Source organism: Schistocerca cancellata, chromosome 7, assembly GCF_023864275.1.
Source record: "Schistocerca cancellata isolate TAMUIC-IGC-003103 chromosome 7, iqSchCanc2.1, whole genome shotgun sequence".
NCBI classification, from domain to species: domain Eukaryota; kingdom Metazoa; phylum Arthropoda; class Insecta; order Orthoptera; family Acrididae; genus Schistocerca; species Schistocerca cancellata.
This window is the reverse complement of record NC_064632.1, coordinates 370612880-370635653: the sequence shown is the minus strand read 5'-3', so window position 1 is coordinate 370635653 and position 22774 is coordinate 370612880. Positions and strand designations below refer to the sequence as shown.

Here is a 22774-nt window from a genome sequence, read left to right as displayed (position 1 = left end):
GAGTACGGTGCAGCGAGTAAGTGTGCAGACGTTTTCAGACGTGCTAATGGTGACTGTGTGTTGAAAATGCCTCAAAGAACACATACTGATGACATTATGAGGGGTAGGATACTAGGTCGACTGGTGGCTGGTCAAACACAGCTGGTCGTAGCACGGGCCCTCCATGTGCCACAAAGTGTAATCTCAAAATTATGGCAACGATTCCAGCACTCAGGAAACATGTCCAGGCGCTACAGTACGGGACGTCAACAGTGTACAATACCACAAGAAGACCGATATCTCACCATTAGTGTCCGCAGACGGACACGGAGTACTGCAGGTAGCCTTGCTCGGGACCTTACCGCAGCCGCTGGAACTGTTGTCTCCAGACACACAGTCTACAGACGACTGAACAGACATGGTTTATTACCCTGGAGACCTTCAAGGTGTATTCCACTGACACCCGGTTACAGGAGAGTCCGTAAAGCCTGGTGTCAAGAACACAGTACATGGTCATTGGAACAGTGGTCCCAGGTTATGTTCACAGACGAGTCCAGGTATAGTGTGAACAGTGATTCTCGCCTGGTTTTCATCTGGCGTGAACCAGCAACCAGATACCAACCCTTTAATGTACTTGAAAGGGACCTGTATGGAGGTCGTGGTTTGATGGTGTGGGGTGGAATTATGATTGGTGCACATACACCCCTGCATGTCTTTGACAGAGGAACTGTAACAGGTCAGGTGTATCGCGACGTCATTTTGCACCAGTGTGTTTGCCTTTTCAGGGGTGCAGTGGGTCCCACCTTCCTCCTGATGGATGATAACGCACGGGCCCACCGAGCTACCAACGTGAAGGAGTACCTTGAGACAGAATATATCAGGCGAATGGAGTGGCCTGACTGTTCTCCAGACCTAAACCGCATCAGGCACGTCTAGGATGCTCTTGGTCGACGCATCGCTGCACGTCTTCATACCCCTAGGACATTCAGGAGCTCTGACAGGCACTGGTGCAAGAATGGGAGGCTATACCCCAGAAGCTGCTCGACCATCTGATCCAGAGTACGCCAATCCGTTGTGCGTCCTGTGTACATGTGCATGGTGATCATATCCCATATTGATGTCGGGGTACATGTGCAGGAGACAGTGACATTTTGTAGCACATATGTTTCGAGACGGTTTTCTCAACTTATCATCAACACTTTGGGCTTATAGATCTGTGTCGTGTGTGTTCCCTATGTGACTATGCTGTTAGCGCCAGTTTTGTGTAGTGCCAAATTGTGTGGCACCACATTCTGCAATTATCCTTAATTTATGAGCATGAGTGTATTCTGCTAGATAGTATCGAATAGCGGACGCCGCATGCAGCGAATGTAAAAGACACTCTTCTGTTTGCAGGTGCGCGAGGACTTTGGAGAGTTCATGACTCCTAGTGACATCCCTGTTCTGCAAGTTCTCGCTGCTGCACTGCGCCGCTTCGTGACAGCATACATAATATTCGGCGCTCTCGATACCGTTGTGTGGCTCACGTACCCTACGAGAGGCGAGGGACTTCCTCTGATAATCATACTGCCCTTCCAGACGGACCACTCGTTTGGCTGGCTCGTTGGTTGGTTGATCTGCGCCTACATCACAGCAGATGCTCTGGCGTTCAACGCCATAATTGATTGCTTAAATATCTGCCTCATGGAGCAACTCCGTATGCAACTTATAATTCTAAGAAAGCACATTGACGAATTGGGCAATGGAGGTGAAGGCACACAATACTCGTCATCGCAAAAGGGTTCCAAGAGGACTTTGGAACTTGACGATTATTTAACTGAACATCATGACAGTTGTAAACTACAGGATACTATACATCAACAACAACATACAAAGGCCTTGTTCGCGAACGAGGGCACCAAAGGAAGTCAACTGTCATCTGAATATGCCAGTGCTGGCGATATTCACAGTCGATTGCGCAGTATTATCCTTCACCACCAAGCTGTTATCAGGTAAGACCAGCCGATGTCGAGAAGTACAATGAGAATATTTGACCTGCAGGAATGGACAAAGATATTCAAACACCGTGAGAAATGCATGCTTGAACATAAATGCAGATCTAGCCAAACCTGCAAGTGGTGCTGCTGTATCTGACCACTAACAGCAGCTGTACAATGCTCTCAGTATCTTGCAAGAGTCAGTCGTGGTCTGAACTGTGTTCTGTTAGGTGTGAGTGCGTTACGTCTGAGTTAAATGAATTCGAACGTGGACAAGTCATTGGTGTTCGGGTGGTATGTGCTTCTGTGTCCAAGGGAGCCGACGTATTTCGTGTTTCAATAGGCACCATATTGAAGATCACACAGAAAAAGCGGAAAAACACTATCCGATAAGTTCCAACACGGACGAAAGTGTGGCACATTTACTTGTAGGTTTAGCTGCTATTTTAACGATTTTCAAGAAACACACGTAAGATACGTGACCTTAAATATTTAATTACTATCCCCACCAACACATGATGATATTTAAAGTTTTTAGGAAATTTCTTAAAATTTTACTCTTTCCGTCCAGTTTTCCGCAAGTACTTACTTTTTCAAGAAGACCCAAACTAAGTACAGAGCTTCAAATGTATGACAACTAGCACCACAGTGCATATCTTGAAAGCACACTAACATATGACGCTAATTATAAGTGTATGCAATTCGTTAAAATTTTTTGGGAACTGACACTTTTCCTCAGGAAGACACACCACAACACGAAATACGTAGCAGGCCTAGGTTTTCCTTAAACGAACTTATCACCCTCACTTGTAGTATTTAACGTGACTATCAGTTCCCCTAACGCTATAGGATTATACTTGTAAAAACTGAAGCTGTTAATGTTTCTACAGAGGAAGGTATATACTTTGCTAATATGCTCCACACTTGCGCGTCTACCACCAGGATAAGAATAGGAGAGAGGGAGCTGCGCACATTATTGAAGAACAAACAAAACAATTTAGCTTACGTACTCCGAACAGTGTGGTACTATTACGCCGCACGATACGCCGCAGAGCGTTTGTCCTTACATCACAAAACCGTGGAAGAAGGGCGACAATTACGTTTTTATTTACAACTGAAAAAAATGCGACAAGAGCCCTTATAGTGACGTATTCAAAGTACTTCCGTCCACATTGCTACCGCTACAGCCGACGACTGGAGCTGCTGTCACTGGAGTACGCTGGTTAGCTGGCTCTGACTTGCCCTGAGGCTGGACAGCCAACGTGGGCAAACAGAACATTATGCATACAAGCCTGACACTATCCTGCCGGTGGGAGGAGGGGCTCTCCATTCCCTCCAGCAGCTTAGTGCATAGGGGGCTGATAAGCGAGGAGTATGAGCCAGCCTCTAATAGCGCTATCGCTCCATATGTATCTTGATTAAAAAAAAACAGTAATGGGGTGTTCAACTACCTCCTTTCCACTAGCGCTACGTATTCCAGCAGGCACATGCACGAACTTGCATCCCTCCTAGTTGCTTGTATAGTGATAAAAAAATATCCAGACACTTCTCCTGCCACAAACACACACCCTGCCCTTCTCTGCTTCCACGGGTCATTGCTGCACGGCAAGGCCGGACAGAGAGCCTTAGCTACCTGTCGTCAATACGTACACTTACTTTAAGAAATTTTTAATGCAACTTGTCTCAGTACCATAAATTAGACGTAATTAGTATTTCATTACTATGGTAATTTTTCTCCATAGCATGGTATGTGCAGTAAGCTTCGTTACATCGTCCGCTGCACTATACTTTGTAAACGAGTAATGATATCATAGTGGTAGTGCACGACATACGCCTTAATACACGCTGAATACAAGATCAGTTCTACGTGACACAAAGCTTTTATACGCTCCCAGTGGTATACGACTCCTATGTTTCCAAAATTAACGTTCAATTACGGACTGACAAATCCAGTATTTATTTTCCCTCATTCTGACAGAATGTATTCCAATTACGTCCCAGTTATTGCACATGGCTCTCCCTTAACATCCATGGGGTGGACAAAGATATTCAGACACGTGAGAAATGTATGCTTGAACATAAACGCAGAGTTAGTGAAGCCTGATGGTGGTGCTGTTGTATTTGACCACGAATAGCACCTGTACAATGCTCTCAAATGCTGCATTCCAATTACGTTCCAGTTATAGCAGATGGCTCTCCCTTAGCTTAAGTTCCGATATCTTAGTGATCACTTATACAGTGTATATGATGTGTCACTCCTAGGAATCGTCAGGTGTTTCTGTTTTTCCCCACGCACCTAGTACCATTCGTGTGTGTCTTTCGGAAAGAGTGTCTGTCTGTCTGTTGGCCAAAACTTTTTTGCTGCAGAGCAGTCCCATATCTTTAATAAAAAACTTTATCAACGAGCCAGCAAAATAAATTTAGTCTGGCTATTAAGACGTCAGTGCATCCATTTATTGATGCACTGACGAAAGAATATGGTGTTTCCCTGCGTGATTTGCTTCTAACCTAAAGTGCCTAAAGACGTGATGCCGGTTTAGCACAGTCAGTTGTGTACATGCAAACAGTGAAAAAGTGGTAGCTTCTGTCATTACCAACTGTTTTTCTAAATCAGTCACACATTTGATATGAAAAACAGGAGGAAGACGTATTAGAAAGAAATTTATTTTTTATTCAATACTTTCACAACGCAAGGTGGTGGGCAATCAATCACCTTTAAAATACGAGGGTTGCACTTTCGTTGGAACACCGATTTTCCCCCATATCTTCACCTTTAACATGTTCTCCACCAAAACTTCAATCACCGAAATATACATAGCTTTACGATGGAGCAGTAATATCGCCTCTCTTGCCTATCCCATCCTAATGTATTTATCGAGAAACAAAAGACGAAACTTCCGCTGCTGAATGTCTCTCGATAAAATCTTCGTATTAGCCCTCGATTTTTTCATTGCAGTCATTTTACCAGACTTGTTGTTGCTGTTGTTGGGGTCTTCAGTCTTGAGACTGGTTTGATGCAGCTCTCCATGCTACCCTATCCTGTGCAAGCTTCTTCATCTCCCAGTACCTACTGCAGCCTACATCCTTCTGAATCTGCTTAGTGTATTCATCTCTTGGAGTCCCTCCACGACTTTTACCCTCCACGCTGCCCTCCAATACTAAATTGGTGATTCCTTGATGCCTCAAAACATGTCCTACAGACCGATCCCTTCTTCTAGTCAAGTTGTGCCACAAACTTCTCTTCTCCCCAATTCTATTCAATACCTCCTCATTAGTTATGTGATCTACCCATCTAATCTTCAGCATACTTCTTAGCATCACATTTCAAAAGCTTCTATTCTCTTCTTGTCCAAACTATTTATAGTCCATGTTTCACTTCCATACATGGCTACACTCTATACAAATACTTTCAGAAACAAATTCCTGACACTTAAACCTATACTCGCTGTTAACAAATTTCTCTTCTTCAGAAATTCTTTCCTTCCCATTGCCAGTCTACATTTTATATCCACTCTACTTCGACCATAATCAGTTATTTTGCTCCCCAAATAGCAAAACTGCTTTACTTCTTTAAGTGTCTCATTTCCTAATCTATTACCCTCAGCATCATCCGACTTAATTCGACTACATTCCATTATCCTCGTTTTGATTTTGTTGATGTTCATCTTATATCCTCCTTTCAAGACACTATCCATTCCATTCAACTGCTCTTCCAAGTCCTTTGCTGTCTCTGAAAGAATTACAATGTCATCGGCGAACCTCAAAGTTTTTACTTCTTCTCCATGGATTTTAATATCTACTCCAAATTTTTCATTTGTTTCCTTCACTGCTTGCTCAATATACAGATTGAATAACATTGGGGAGAGACTACAAACCTGTCTCACTCCCTTCCCAACCACTGCTTCCCTTTCATGCCCCTCAACTCTTATAACTGCCATTTGGTTTCTCTACAATTTGTAAATAGCCTTTCGCTCCCTATATTTTACCCCTGCCACCTTCAGAATTTGAAAGAGAGTATTCCAGTCAACATTGTCAAAAGCTTTCTCTAAGTCTACAAATTCTAGAAACGTAGGTTTGCCTTTCCTTAATGTTTCTTCTAAATAAGTCGTAGGGTCAGTATTGCCTCACGTGTGCCAACATTTCTACGGAAACCAAACTGATCTTCAACGAGATCGGCTTCTACTAGTTTTTCCAATCGTCTGTAAAGAATTCGCGTTAGTATTTTGCAGCCGTGACTTATTAAACTGATAGTTCGGTAATTTTCACATCTGTCAACACCTGCTTTCTTTGGGATTGGAATTATTATATTCTCCTTGAAGTCTGAGGGTATTTCGCCTGACTCATACATCTTGCTCACCAGATGGTAGAGTTTTGTCAGGGCTGGCTCTCTCAAGGCTGTCAGTAGTTCTAATGGAATGTTGTCTACTCCCGGGGCCTTGTTTCGACTCATGTCTTTCAGTGCTCTGTCAAACTCTTCACGCAGTATCATATCTCCCATTTCATCTTCATCTACATCCTCTTCCATTTCTATAACATTGCCCTCAAGTATATCGCCCTTGTATAGACCCTCTATATACTCCTTCCACCTTTCTGCTTTCCCTTCTTTGCTTAGAACTGGGTTTCCATCTGAGCTCTTAATATTCATACAAGTGGTTCTCTTTTCTCCAAAGGTCTCTTTAATTTTCCTGTAGGCAGTATCTATCTTACCCCTAGTGAGATTAGCCTCTACATTCTCACCTTTAGCCTCGAGCCATCTCTGCTTAGCCATTTTGCACTTCCTGTCGATCTCATTTTTGAGACGTTTGTATTCCTTTTGCCTGCTTCATTTACTGCATTTTTATATTTTCTCCTTTCATCAATTAAATTCAATATTTCTTCTGTTACCCAAGGATTTCTACTAGCCCTCGTCTTTTTACCTACTTGATCCTCTGCTGCCTTCACTACTTCATCCCTCAAAGCTACCCATTCTTCTTCTACTGTATTTCTATCCCCCATTCCTGCCATTTGTTCCCTCACGCTCTCCCTGAAACTCTTTACAACCTCTGGTTTAGTCAGTTTATCCAGATCCCATCTCCTTAAATTCCCACCTTTATGCAGTTTCCTCAGTTTTAATCTACAGTTCATAACCAATAGATTGTGGTCAGAGTCCACATCTGTCCCTGGAAATGTCTTACAATTTAAAACCTGGTTCCTAAATCTCTGTCTTACCATTATATAATCTATCTGAAATCTGTCAGTATCTCCAGGCTTCTTCCATGTATACAACCTTCTTTTATGATTCTTGAACCAAGTGTTAGCTATGATTAAGTTGTGCTCTGTGCAAAATTCTACTAGGCGGCTTCCTCTTTCATTTCTTAGCCCCAATCCATATTCACCTACTACGTTTCCTTCTCTTCCTTTTCCTACTACCAAATTCCAGTCACCCATGACTATTAAATTTTCGTATCCCTTCACTATCTGAATAATTTCTTTTATTTCGTCATACATTTCTTCAATTTCTTCGTCATCTGCAGTTACCAGACTTACGTGCGGAAAATTAATGTCCTTCCACACAACACGTAGAAGAAGTGATAAAGAGATCGCCTCTCAACCTTCTTTTGTCAAAGTGTTGCTCACTCCTTCCCCGTCTGCCATATCGTCACCATTCACGAATCTCCGCATCTTTGATACACCTTCCGCATCTACTTGAATTTGAAATGTATTTGGTTTATAGTCGTCAGAATGTCTTTACCGTTGTAAACTCGACACACACATGCTGATCAATTAAAAATGATTGTGTGTATGCCTCTGTGCGTACCATGATCACTATATCAGATATAGGTCTTTTTTTTTTAATGGAGAGAATATAGAGGAATAGTAGTCTAGTGCTATGGCCAACGAAACCTTGTTGCTGCTCCTTTATTATACCAGCACTGCATCAAGAAATTCTGATGTATAATAATATGATGTCTATGCTAAATATACGATGATAGCAGTATAATGTTATCAGAGTTCTAGTTGACAGCAAAGCGTTTCGCGAGAAATACATAGTTCTTTTTCAAATGTGGAATGCCAACGTAATGCAGTTCTAACAGTGTGACAGAACTTCCAATACAAAGTACCAGTTGGTCCATTTCTATTTATGTGATCGCTACAAAGATCAGTCACAACCAGTCATACGCAGTTCAGAGTCATTGCAAGAGTACTAGAGATTTAGACTTTAATTACAGCGTTGCTCATTTTTTCCGTACGTGCTCTTCGATAAAATAGTCTAGACCATCGAGGATACCCTCCTCCAACTAGAACGACTGGGGAAGGAGGTGGCTTTCTGCTGGGTTCCAGGGCACGTCGGCATTGCTGGGAACGAAAGGGCAGATCTCGCAGCCAAGGATCAGTGTCTCGATCCGAAAGTATTTTAGTGTGACACCCCCTGCAGCACTCACCTCGCTGTTGAGCTCACCAGTCATGTGTCGGTGGGAGGATGAGTGGCTGGAAATGACTGACAATAAGCTCCGTTTACTCAAGCCCACAACGCGTGTGTGGTGTACTTCCTTCCAGTCACGTAGACGGGACGAAGTTCTCCTCACTCGGCTTCGGATAGGCCACAGCCCTAAGACGAATGGCTTCCTGCTCCGGCGAGAGGACCCTCCAATGCGTGGTACTTGTGGCGTCCAGGTCACAGTGCGCCACGTTTTATTGGATTGCGTTTTGTTTTCTGACCAGCGGGCCGCGGCTAACTTGTCGGCGGATCTATCATCTCTTTTAGGAAATACTCAAACGAATGTGGTTAAAGTTTTAAAGTTCTGTGATGAGTCCAATGCTTTTAACCAGGATTCTAGGGAGAGGGTCTTAATTTGTTCACAGGGTGACTGGCTCGTTCATGTTTTACGTAAGTGGCCAGACAGTGACAATTTCCTGTGGCATCCTTGACGCTCCTATCTCGTTTTCCTTACGTTTTATTTTCTTATACATGATTTTTCATCTTTTCCCGCTTTCTTTGCGCGTATGCGTCCATTGAACTAAATTTTTCCACATTCGTTTCTTTTAATGTGTGTCAGGGCGCTGATGATCTCGACGTTGAGCGTCCGTAAGCCCCAACACACACACACACACACACACACACACACACACACACACACACACACACACACACACTCACGTGCTCTTCGAAAGAGGACTGAGCTCAACATATTATTCTAGCTAGAGCTGCGTATATCTTATTTTACCTCGAGGGCTGTGCGCTTGCTTGGTGTTTATATCATTAGAAAACAAACCCATCAGTGTTTAGCGTAGGCCGGAATTGTAGATTTAGAGCCATAGACGAGATGCGGACGAGATCTGTGGCTGCTGACTGGCCACACTTAAGTCGACCTGTCAGTTTTAGTGTTAGTGCTTCAGTTACGTACCTTAAGATTCCAGCAAATGAACCACAGCCTGAAATAGGCATTCTACTTCAGATTGCTGTACCTGCTTACTAGTAGGTATTTTACTGGAGTTAATGTTTCCGGTGACAGAGTACGGGATATCTAGTCCTGTTTAATTGCAATAGATTTCTTTACATTCACGTCCATTACAACGTCAATCACCGAGTCGCCACAAGTCCCCCTGCAATTCACTAATGCCTTCCTGCAGACGGCTCCATCACCTGCGAAAATGCTACATGTAAACAAATTCCCAAACAAGGCGTTACACAGTATGTGACGGAGGGTGCATCATACCAGTATTATTGATTATCAATCAATAGCACTTCTACGCGTTGATCGAGGAAAAAATTATTGCCTATATACCTCTACACACATCCTAATCCACCCTTATGTTTTGGGGAAAAATACATCGTCTTTCCTAAAGCTTTTTTTTCTGTTACACATTCGAAAGGAATATACCAATCCATACTATCCTAGCAGCATCTACATGATGCGTTTGTTTCAGACTTCAGCCTCGTAACACGAACAGATGTGGACCCTCATGACTGGTAGACAGCAACTCTGGTCGGTCGTGTGTATATATTAATCCAACAATACACCAGTGTAGTTAGTGTTGTTGCACAGCATAAAAGTAAATAAGTGCAGAGTTAAAATTTTGTTAGAAACCGACTGAGACGTTCCTAAGGGATCCACATTTGCCACATACGCCACGGTATCATAAGCGAATGAGATCCAAATTACAAACAAGCTGGGAGCTAGTTTCATGAGATTATGCGAGAGGAAATCCAAGCACAACTGATTTAACACTTTGAAAACAGTGCAGAGCAGTGATAGCACTGTATTGTAACATGTCTAAATGTAGTAACTTTACGTAGAGATGTCATAAGAACGCCTTTCAGAATGGGAAATTCATGTAAAGGAACGCCCTGAAACCTTGAAATCGAAACAATAGAGCAGCCGAGAGCGTTAACAGGATCAGGAAATGAGAACATATTCGGTCAACCAACGAGGTGCGGGAATGGATCCCTTCTCCACGTGCGATAAAAAATCCTCCCTCCTCATGTTAATTCTCAGAGTTAGGCCATTCCACCTGCATCACAGATTCCGATGGGAGGCCAGCTCTATTAACCTGCAGGATGTTGTGGTGAATCCAAGAAGTGCCTACAAGCTTCTGCCAACTTGGAGTGCACTGCTGGAAGTCTACAGGCATCTAGCCGTGAGGGGACTTCTGATCTGCGAGCCACGGTCCCGCGGGTCACAACAGCGACTAACTGAGGTGGGGGCCAGGTTAATCTGCCGTGGGTGAAGAACCGATCTGCTCATCTGCAAGCTTCGGCGCCATATGCCTGTGTCACAGTGGGGAGCAGTAGAAATACCACCTCACCAGCTGTATGCTGGAACCACCACCCGAGCTGTCCTTTGTGTTGCTGTTGAGTCTTCCACCTTCACGCCGACAACCGACTACAGGCGTCTTCAGTACTCTGAGATTGAGCCTAAGCGCCAGCTCCACTGATCGAGAGTGCCGAGGCTCAGGCCCAGCTGCGGAGACGCATAGGCCGGCCGCGGTGGCCGAGCGGTTCTAGGTGCTTCAGTCCGGGACCGTGCGACTGCTACGGTCGCAGGTTCGAATCCTGCCTCGGGCATGGATGTGTTTGCTGTCCTTAGGTTAGTTAGGTTTAAGTAGTTCTAAGTTCTAGGGGACTGATGACCACAGATGTTAAGTCCCACAGTGCTCAGAGCCATTTGATTTGCGGAGACGCACGGCCGCCACACCATTCTAAGAGGTGAGGCATTGACCACAGGCAACACCAGGACCGGAGCTCAGCAGCTTCGTCGCTGGGCACGCATATGCACCTCGCGCTTTGAAGCAGACATTGCTGGGAAGAAGATGGAATGATTGTAAAATTCTCGCCAGTAAATGATTGTTAATTGAACGATGTTTCATCATCGCCCCGGCGTTCCAGAGGATGCCTCAATCCCGATCTCGTTTGAGATGCTGATAACAGCATGACCCCGGCTCAGAACGTAACATTAGCGTCAAGAAGTGGAGATCATGCGGTGCTGTGAGTGACCAATTTCCGTTGGCCTGTTTTCTTTTTCTTTTGTTTTGGGGCCATGTTGGGACTGAGGGATCTGCATAGTAACTCGAAAGAGACAATTTTTAGGCAACAAGAACCTGCAGATCGGTCACATTTCGGAGGTGCCAGTTTTGTTATTTATAAGGACGTGAATTACCGCGTTCTAAGGCTTGCCCGTAACGTGTGGATCTTGTAGACGATTTGGCCATGAAGTAAGGCAGTGCACTGAGTCTCGCTGGGCGATAGTTACTTTCGCTTTTGGATGTTACGTGGTGATTAAGGGATACCACTTGCTCTGAAGTGTAATTCAGGAATGCCTTAAGTAACTTTGAGTGAAACCGTTGAAATTTTGAAAAATTTGGTAGCCGCGTTACTCCAGGATAAAATAAAACCAAATCAGTTTACTGAAAAAAAGGAGAGAGAACTAGATGTGTTACGTGTAGCAACTGGGCGGACGCAAGCACAAGGAGGGGATACCTGTTTCATCTATTGATCCTATGGCAGCTAGTCTCATTACATATTGTTCTGGGAAAACATGAGAGGATGTGTCAGCTTTCCTGGATGACTTTAAGGAAGCAAGTCGGTTAGGAAATCGTTCCAGTGCAAGTTACGGTTAAAAGACGACGCTAAAACGTACGTCACTTACCATGAAACCCTTGGTGAGATACAACCGTTTAAGTTGCTGTCTGTAGGAGTACCCCAATGATATCGTAAGAAAAACAGTGCTAGATTTTTCAAAGAACAGCTGATGGGGTTAATGCAGTAACATAATGAATCAGCAAAAATATTCTCCTACAGGATTCATAAAGGATTCATAAACTGAATTCTCAGACTTACGAATTAACGCACAAGGCGGAGGCGGAAGCAGAGAATAGGGTCGTGGACGCATTTTGAGGGGTATTCCAGCAGAGATTTCGCGAATGGTGAGAATGAAGAATTCTAGTGGATTTTGCTCTGCTATCAGAACTGCCACACAGTTAGAGGAAATAGATTTTTCGACTCGAAAGCGGATATCTGATGTTAAATGCTACAGATGTGGACAAACAGGTCACGTGAAGGGGCAACGTCGCCAGCCATAGTGCTTTGAAAGTGCTGAGGTTGGACATAAGGTCTCTGACTGCAGAAATAGTAACCAGGAGAAGCACAAAAGAAAACGCGTTCGTTAAAAGCAAACAGAAATGCCTTGACCGTCGGAGGTCATTACCAATAAAACAATACACTGCAAGGTTAAGTGCAGAGACGGATTGTTGCTGGACGGCATAGTGGGGAATAAGAAGGATAAATCCTTGGCAGACACGGGCGCACATGTGTCAGTTGTTAGTCTGGACCTCTTAGACAGGAAGGGACTTCAGTCTCCACGATGTACGAGCAAGTTACATGGAGCGGGTAACAATGAGGTAGAATCATTGGGGACAACGCTGCTCACTTTTAGCTCTGAGGCTGAAAATTTTAAGTAGTGTATGAAGTCACGCCGTCGAAATATCGTGCGAGAACGACGTGAACAACCGACAGAAGACCCGATTATTCAACACGTCAACATATCGCCGGGAAAGCCTGAAGAATTACAGCTTATGGACATGTTGTCAGATCTTGATGACGGTGCTGTGCAATTCTCGGACTCAGTTTTATGAATAGACATCGCACAATAATTGATCGCTCGCGGCGTGTGATCGAATTTGGTGAGATTCTGTTTCCGTTAGGGGAGACAGCTGTTAGTGAAACAATGTCGCAAGGTGGAGCTGTACGCAGTTTAACTGGTACAGTTAAACTGCGTAGACATACACTAAAGATTAATACGCGGAATGACGCACCAGCAGTTACAGGAAAACTGGTCTGGGTTAGTGTAGGTACGAACTTATCGAGGATTTTGTGGTGCATGGTAGATCCACTGGCATGCAACAGATAGATAATTTGCGCTGTATGGTGCGCATGAGGGTAGTACGAATTTCAGATATGGATGGATAAATTTTGGTTCCCTTGAGTTTAGACAATTTCGGCATGGATGAAGTGAGTCTGCCAAACGGCCTGAACAGTCAACATGATACTTGGCATACATATTTCCAGCATGTCACCTCAGCATATAATTCAAACGAACACAGGAATACAGGTGTTTCGCCCTAAGAGTTTGTGTACTGTAGAGTGATGCCATCTCCTTTTGAGGTTCTGAAACCTGAATTAAGTGCTAATGAGGAGGCAGTGAAGAAGTTCGCAAGATGGATACGAAAAGTTTGGCAGAGGATGAAATGAGCAAATACAAAAGCATTAGAATAGAAATAAAAGACAGAGCAATGATTGTTGAAATCGCCACACTATCAAGTAGGTCAGTGGGTATAGGAACTAACCCATACACACCAAAAGGAAGAACAAATAAGTTTTTAGCTAAGTACAAGGATCCATCTCAAGTGTTAGAGAGATGACGTGACCACTGAATTTGAAGGTGCAGTTTCTGATGAAAACATCGGCTATTCATGTAGGCCTGGTAAAATCCTTCAGTGGAGCAGTAGATGATTTAATGCAGACTCCAACATTCATGTGGTATGGAATAAAAACTCTAGGAAGGCGAAGAAGCAAGTAGTTAAAACTCAAGTATTCTCATACTGCGAGATCAAAGACACTTTAAAAAACAAATGTTTATTAACAAATCCGAAACAGTGTTATAATTTCCTAGGATTAATAGCTACACAATTACATACAACAGAAATATGTCTCCTGTGACATTTTCTGTGATGTGCCTATCTAATGAGCCCTAGAGTGACGGTAGGGGGCGGCCTGAAGCCGTGGGATGTTACTGTGCTGGTCCCGCCAGCATATGATGGCTAATGTACTGCTGAGGAAGACCACCACGAACTGGGAAAGGTCAGCCGGCATGGAGTTCTGGGATGAAACTGCTGGTACTACCAACTTATAGCACTGAACTGAACTGCTGATGTGGTTGGGCTGCTGGTACACTGACTAGGCATAGGACGTAATTGACAGCGTGGTCCGGCAGTGGACTAAATAGTCAAGTCCAAATGGATACCTGGCACAGCCAATTAGTGGCTTATCAACAGCATTCTCTGCTGCGACAGGCACGCTGCCTGTCAGTGAGGTTGGCACCCCATACGCATTGGAGGCGACGTGTAACTCCACGGTAACCAGCCGAGGCCATACTAGGAAATACCATGCACTTGATGAAAGCCATTTACGAATGTGCTACTGCTGCTGTAGCCGTCCAAATTGCATCGTGTCATATATGGTGCTACAGAGGAGTTACAGTGAATCACAGATCTGAGCACTCGAAAGTAGGAGTAAGGAATTGATTAAGAATTAATGCAATATTTAAAAAGAATTAAGAATAAGACACGTAGACTAGTAGGAAAGTATGAAAATATGCGATGAATTTTATAAAGGATGGAGGAACGTGTTACAGTGGAATATTAAGTAAGAGCAGTACGAGCAGGAATAAAATTTTGTAGAAGCCGACTTCTCAGTGGGGTGTGTAGCTACGTCATAACCGAATGTCAATGCAAGGGCCCAAAGTACAAACAAGCCCAGAGCTCGTTTCGTGAGACTATATTAGAGGGAAGCCAAGAACTGATTCAGCATTTTGACAACAGTTGCAGAGCAGACAGAACAGTCTATTGCAATGAGACCAAATGTAGTAACTACACTTAGAGATGTCATGAACATCTTTCAGGAAGCAAACTTCACATAAAGGAACGATGGAAGACCAGCTCTATTAAGTTGCAGGACGCTCGACGCTCTGATGAATTCAAGAAGTGTCTACAACAGGGGGATGGGGGGGCGGGGGTCACTACATGTTGTCCAAAGCGAGTGTCAGCGCTGCCGAAGAAGTGTGAATTTATGATGCGATCTATAAAAAAAGAAAAAGAAAAAATTCTCTTATGTGGACTTATGACTAACTAAATATTTTAAATTTAAAACTCTCGACACACGATGCTATTCTCTCATTGGTACAACGTGTTCTTCTTTTTCCTTAGTGTTTATTGTTAGTGTTCAGTATATTATGTGAAACTAAAGAATATTCATCTTCTTCCAATGTGGCCCAGGCAAACATTTTGCTTGGACACCCCTGGTCTTGAAGCTGCATCCGACATGTAGTCCATTGCTGCGTATCTACAATCATCTGGCCATGGAGATGACTTCTTGTCTGCAAAATGCAGTCTTGCCAGTCACAGTGGTGACTGAGTAAGGATAGGGCATGGTCGATCTTCCGTGGATGAAGAACTGATCCCCTCATTCACAAGCTGTTCAGCTTGGGCGCTGGATTGCTGTGTCTCCACTATGGGGGTTGTACAATCACAGCCTTACTGGCTCTATACTGGGGATATCACTTGTGCTGTCCTTTGTGTTGCTGTTCCACCTTCACGCCAATTCGATAACCAACTACAGGAGTATGCAGTATTCTGGGACCAAGCCTAAGTACAGCTTCACTCATCAACAGCGCTGAGGCTCCTATAGCCTTCCACAGCTATGCTGGGTTGTGAAGATGCATGGCCCCTACACTGTCCGAATAACAACGCCAGGGCCTGGGCTCAACAAGTTCCTCGACAGGCACTGACTTGCCACCTCACACTTTCAAGCAGTGCAGATTCAGCACAGTGGCTGCCGGGAAGCGCTGGGAAAAAGACAAAGATATTCCAAAACTCTCGCCAATAAGTTAATTTAATTACGTTTCATCAGTGCCCCAGCGCTCCACATGACCTTTTCCTTTCGCTCTTTGCTCGATTTCCTGATAGCAAAACGATCCGGACTCGGACTGTAACACTACTGATCCGTCCAATCAATGTTACTGTTCACCGGTATGTTTCATGTAACAACTAACTGGCCCATGTGATTTAATGTCTGGATAGCTCGTTACAGTGACCACAAAGCTATAGCAAAAACTGAGAATGTATGGCGAGGTGCGAAGTTGAGACTCGATCAAATAGAGTGGCAGAGGCTGTTCAGCAAACTGGCATATGTATCGAGCATCAGGTGACGGCTAATTACAGCTCATTCTGTTTCGGCAGCCCTGCCTTTAGCAGCAGTAGTGTCAGTGCATCAAGCCCACTGTGCTTGGCCTTGCTACGTTAAAATTAACGGCTCGAGAGTTATCGCAGAGCATATTTCTCAAGCATCAAAATGTCATGAACATAAGCAGTTTGCAGGATGTGGTATGTGTTGCAGTGGATTGTTTTATATGGGGTTCTTACATTCCCACTGCCCCACTTCTAGTAATTACTAATATGCCTCTAGACACCACAATATTGCTCCCTTGTATGGAAAATGGCACAGAGTCACTAGAATGCATAGACGTACCCCCTTTTAAAGTGCTAATATGTGTAGCTAGTATATATTGAGAAATCATGCACCTTCTTCTGCCAGTTCCGATTACATCAGTTGTGTAATGCTTTCTTACTGCAGTAATATGACATGTGGCTGTAGACAGCATTCTATAATTCTGTAATTTATGTTATGAACAGCTTCATGTGGCAATAGAATAAAATTTCCTTTTACTGTCTGCAATATATGCCAATACAGAATCTAGTGACTACGTGTCACAAAGCACTTGTTACCAGATTTTATGTAACTGTGTAGCCCAGGTTTTAACAATAATGCTCTGTTGGGGAACAAAATTAAGTTTTTTGTTTTACACCTTAGATTACTGAATACTTTTGGTAGAAAGATGGTATTGTCTACGAATTATACGTTCCAACACGATTTTTAACACATTTTAACGCATGTCAGGAGGTATTAAGATCATAGTGTAATCGTAGTTGTCATATTAAGAGCAGATTAAAGAGAGATTGATATACGAAAAAACAAAAACAGGATGCATTTTAGCTATAATGCTTTATTTCCTCAATGCATATTAACAGTGTACAGAACATACATAATTAAATAACAGTGTTTCCTACGAAGTAGCAGCTTCCGTCAGAATTGCTGAAACAGGTCTCTGACACACAGCACATGAGGAAAGAGGAGGTCCTCACTTGATGCAAGCAGCAATTTTCTCTCCTAAACATTCAATGGACGATCGTGTATTCTACATCTGCTTGCCGATGTAATATAATAGTAAACATCTAGCCTTACTGTAGCTGAAACAGGTCTCTGATACACAGTACACGAGGAAAGAGGGCTCCACATTTCACACAAGCAGCAGTTTTCTCAACCCGTGAGAGCAGGGAACATATCACGTATTCTACATTTGGTTGCAAATGCAAATCAATTGTAAATATCAAGCCCAGTCACACTATTTTCTGTATGAGTGTATGCTGGTTTGGCAGAGAGGGAGGTGGGGGGGGGGGGGGCATAAGCATTATTACAATCTGTTGGTTGGCTAACAATCCAACCTATGAAAGCTGCACATCAATAGCACTTTCGATTTCAGCAATATATGCGGTGTAGGCTTTAGGTGATTCACCCTGTTTACACCCTACCAAAAAGAGTTGCCATCTACCAATCGTGGGGGTCGACAACTGTTTATGTTCGTTGCTGATGCTTGAATCAAATGCACCATGTGGATGCTACTAAGACCGTCTAGGTTGATATACTGCATTCGAATGCGTAACAGGTAAAAAGCTTTGGGAAAGACGATGTATTTCTCCCGAAAACATAGTGGTGGGTTAGAGTATGTATAGGCAATCATTATTTACCCATTCAACACGTTAGAGTGGGATAGATGGGTAATCGATAATACTGGAATAATGTAAACTCCTGCTTGTGCGGGTATTCGTTTATGTGTAACATCTTTGCAGATGATGGAGTCGTCTACAGGAAGGCATTAACGAACTGCATGGGAACCTGTCGATAATCGGTGACTGGTGGTGTAATAGACCTGAATGTAATTGAAACAGTTGCACTAAAATACGAATAGATATTCCCTACATATTTACTGGAAAAGTTAACTGCCGTAAAATACCTAGCAGTAAGCATATGGAGCGAGCGTAAGTACAGGGCTATTACAAATGATTGAAGCGATTTCATAAAATCACTGTAGCTCCATTCATTGACATATGGTCACGACACGCTACAGATACGTAGAAAAACTCATAAAGTTTTGTTCGGCTGAAGCCACACTTCAGGTTTCTGCCGTCAGAGCGCTCGAGAGCGCAGTGAGACAAAATGGCGACAGGAGCCGAGAAAGCGTATGTCGTGCTTGAAATGCACTCACATCAGTCAGTCATAACAGTGCAACGACACTTCAGGACGAAGTTCAACAAAGATCCACCAAGTGCTAACTCCATTCGGCGATGGTATGCGCAGTTTAAAGCTTCTGGATGCCTCTGTAAGGGGAAATCAACGGGTCGGCCTGCAGTGAGCGAAGAAACGGTTGAACGCGTGCGGGCAAGCTTCACGCGTAGCCCGCGGAAAATTGGCTCATGCCACAACTGGAGACCGACAGCGCCGACTTCATCTTTCAACAGGATGGTCCTCCACCGCACTTTCATCATTATGTTCGGCATTTCTTAAACAGGAGATTGGAAAACCGATGTATCGGTCGTGGTGGAGATCATGATCAGCAATTCATGTAATGGCCTCCACGCTCTCCCGACTTAACCCTATGCGATTTCTTTCTGTGGGGTTATGTGAAAGATTCAGTGTTTAAACCTCCTCTACCAAGAAACGTGCCAGAACTGCGAGCTCGCATCAACGATGCTTTCGAACTCATTGATGGGGACATGCTGCGCCGAGTGTGGGAGGAACTTGATCATCGGCTTGATGTCTGCCGAATCACTAAAGGGTCACATATCGAACATTTGTGAGTGCCTAAAAAAACTTTTTGAGTTTTTGTATGTGTGTGCAAAGCATTTTGAAAATATCTCAAATAATAAAGTTATTGTAGAGCTGTGAAATCGCTTCAATCATTTGTAATAACCCTGTACAGTCCATATGTTGGGCTCAGATTCATTTTCTGGAGTCTTAAGAGAAGTAACTGAAACACTAAGAGCTGAGAGGTCGACTTAAGTGCGGCAGGTGAACAGCCGCAAATCACTTCCGCATCTCACCTGTGTCTCCAACACTACAGTTCCAACCTACGTGTAAACACTGGTGAGTGTGTTTTCTGATACTACAAACAACACTACACGTAAATGCATAGCCTTCACGGTAAAAGAAGGTATGCACTGCTTTAATCAGAATACGATGTTATGATCAGTCCATTCTAGATAGCATGTTGTGGACGAGGGGGGCGGGGAGGGGGGTTGGGGGAGGGTGAATGAACAGTGCGTGGATAAAGCTTACAGCGTCTAGTACTCTTGCAGTAGCTCTGAATTGTGTGTGACTTACTGTGGATAATCAGCATAGGGATGGCACAAATGAAACTGATCAAATGGTTCAAATGACTCTAAGCACTATGGGACTTAACATCTGAGGTCATTAGTCCCCTAGACTTAGAATTACTTAAACCTAACTAACCTAAGGACATCACACACAGCCATGCCCGAGGCAGGATTCGAATCTGCAACCGTAGCAGCAGCACGGTTCCGTACTGAAGCGCCTAGAACCGCTCGGCCACAGTGGCCGGATGAAACTGATCCAGTGAATAGTGTGTGTTGCAAATTCTGCGATGCTGTTAGAATCGCATTATACTGGTACTGGTATATCCCATTTGATAAAAGACGATGTATTTCTTGCAAAACGCTTAACTGTAACTAGGAATCTGATACCATTATGCCGCTCCCATCATATATCTAGCACAATGATCATAGGAATACGAATAATGTAATTAGGATATGTACAGAGACATATCTGTAGACAATCATTTCACAAGAACGAATTGTGCGTGTCGTGTTTCAGATTTACTTTGGGCAGTCCCGGTGTACTAAAGACGCAGCAGTAAGGCTTCCTTGGTCATGACACCAGCTTTTGCTAGACCACTGCGAGTATCGAATAGGAACTAAAATCGATAACACTGTTATCACAAATGGTTCAAATGGCTCTGAGCACTATGGGACTTAACATCTGAGGTCATCAATTCCACACTGGACTCACATTCGGGAGGACGACGGTTCAATCCAGCGTCCGGCCATCCTGATTTATGTTTTCCGTGATTTCCCTAAATCGCTCCAGGCAAATGCCGGAATGGTTCCTTTGAAAGGGCACGGCCGACTTCCTTCCCCCATCCGATGACACCGATGACTTCGCTGTCTGGTCTCCTTCCCCAAACAACCCAATCCAACTCATGAGTTACCTAGAACTTAGAACTACTTAAACCTAAATAACCTAAGGACATCACACAAATCCATGCCCGAGGTAGAATTCGAACCTGCGACCGAAGCAGCCGCGTGGTTCAGGACTGAAACACCTAGAACCGCTCGACCACAGCAGCCGACCACTGTTATCACACAGTCCACCTGGTAATGTGTAGTGGTTTGCGGAATATGTGCAGAGCATGGGAAAAGTGTATTACAAAACACGTTTTAAATGATCACAGCACCACACACATGTGTCACAAAATGATTAGAATGTAAAGACATTCTTCCAAAGCACCAAGAGATGTTGACAATTATAGACGAATCATATTTCAATACTGTGACAAAAGAGGGTTGAAAGGTAATGTCTTTACCGCTTCCCCTAAATGTTAGGAGAAAGCATACTACTTCCTCTCACATACGTCTTGTAAAATGACCGCAACGACAAAATTGGAAGATAAAACGATAGTTTTACTGATAGACATCCAGCATCTTAAGTACCGTCTTTTGTTTTTCAATAAATATGTTAGGCTTGGATAGGAGAGAGAGATGATATTACTACTGCATCGTATAGCTATGTACATATCGATGGTTAGATTTTTGATGGAGAACCTGATAAAGGTGAGAATATGGGAAAAACGGTGCCATCCACGGAAGAGCAACCCTCGTATATTAAAAAAAAAATAGATGGCCCACGTTCTATTAATCTGCACTGTGAAGTTCTGGAAAAAAAATAAATTGCTTTTTAATTCGTCTTCTTATTGTTTTTCATATAAAGTGTATGACTGATTTAGCAGAACCAGTTGGTAATGACTGAGGCCACTCCCTTTTGTTTATTTGTATGAGCCTCAGTGACTGTACTAAACCGGTAGCACGCCTTAAGGCACTTCAATTTTGAAGCAAATTACGCAGTGGCAGACAACATTCTTCCATGAGTTTTGTGCGTAAATAAATGGATGGACTGACATCTTAATAGGCAGACCTAAGTGCACTACCATAATAACATCATTGCACGTTCACAAAAAAGCGCAGACAGTATAAGAAATGTTCCATGCTAATGAGAAGACTGCACCATTTGGCAGTAGAGAAGACCTGGGTGTGTTATTGTGGGAAGACATATGGACGCACCGCATGGCACATGTGTTTGGAACTTTTTGTCACACATCAAGCGACTAGGAGGAATGCAAATTCCTGCATGCGGTCTACTCGAATGCATAGGACTAGTGGAAGGGAAATGGTTGAATGCATCATCACTTTTTTTTTTAAATCTAGATTCGTATGGAGAGATCTCTCTCATCAAGGCTGGTTGCAGGTTCAGACACCTCGCCTACCTGCCCTCAAGGAACTGGGCTGGTGACTGGTGAGGAGGATGGAAGAGGGGTGGAAAGCCCTCCTCCCTTGCCCCCCTCGCCGGTCATAACAGTGTTAGGCCTGTGCCATTAATTTTCTGTTTGTCCAGGTGCGCTGCCCGTCCGCGCGCGTGTCGCAACCAGCCAACCAGAGCGCTGAAGTGGCGAGAGCTCCAGGCGGCATCTGTGGCGGGAGCAGTACGGACGGATGCACTCTGAATACGTCGCCAGAGAGGTCATGTTGCATTTTTCTGTTTTAGATAAAGAAGTGACTATCGCCCTCTTTCAACGACCTTTGGTGACATCAAGACAAACACTGCAGTGTATGGTGCATTGCAATAGGTTCGAATGGTTCAAATGGCTCTGAGCACTATGGAACTTAACATCGGAGGTCATCAGTCCCCGAGAACTCAGAACTATTTAAACCTAACTAGCCTAAGGACATCACACACATCCATGTCCGAGGCAGGATTAACCGGCGACCGTAGCGGTCGCGCGGTTCCAAACTGAAGCGCCTAGAACCGCTCGGCCACAGCGGCCGCCGCAGTGCAATAGGAGTAGACTTCTCGGAGTATGGAAGCTATATATATATATATATATATATATATATATATATATATATATATATATATATATATATATATATATATATACACATTGTTCAATAATGGTAGTAGCTTCCACTCTCCTTATCCTGGTGGTAGCGGCTCAAGTGTTAGGCATGTTAGCGAAGTACATACCTTTATCAGTAGAAGCGTTACCATCTTCGGTTTGTACAAGTCCAGTATAATCATATAGAGTTAAGGGAGATGA

At 43.7% G+C, this 22774-nt stretch overlaps 1 protein-coding gene across 1 annotated transcript in view; it reads left to right on the top strand.

The window, feature by feature from the left end:
* Positions 1-22774, top strand: part of LOC126092544 (uncharacterized) — an 85522-nt gene that overhangs the window by 7006 nt on the left and 55742 nt on the right. The window contains exon 2 of the mRNA XM_049908202.1: positions 1375-1970. Coding sequence (XP_049764159.1) covers positions 1399-1970 — 572 coding nt within the window. The 5' untranslated portion in view covers positions 1375-1398. The remainder of the gene's footprint in view (positions 1-1374; positions 1971-22774) is intronic.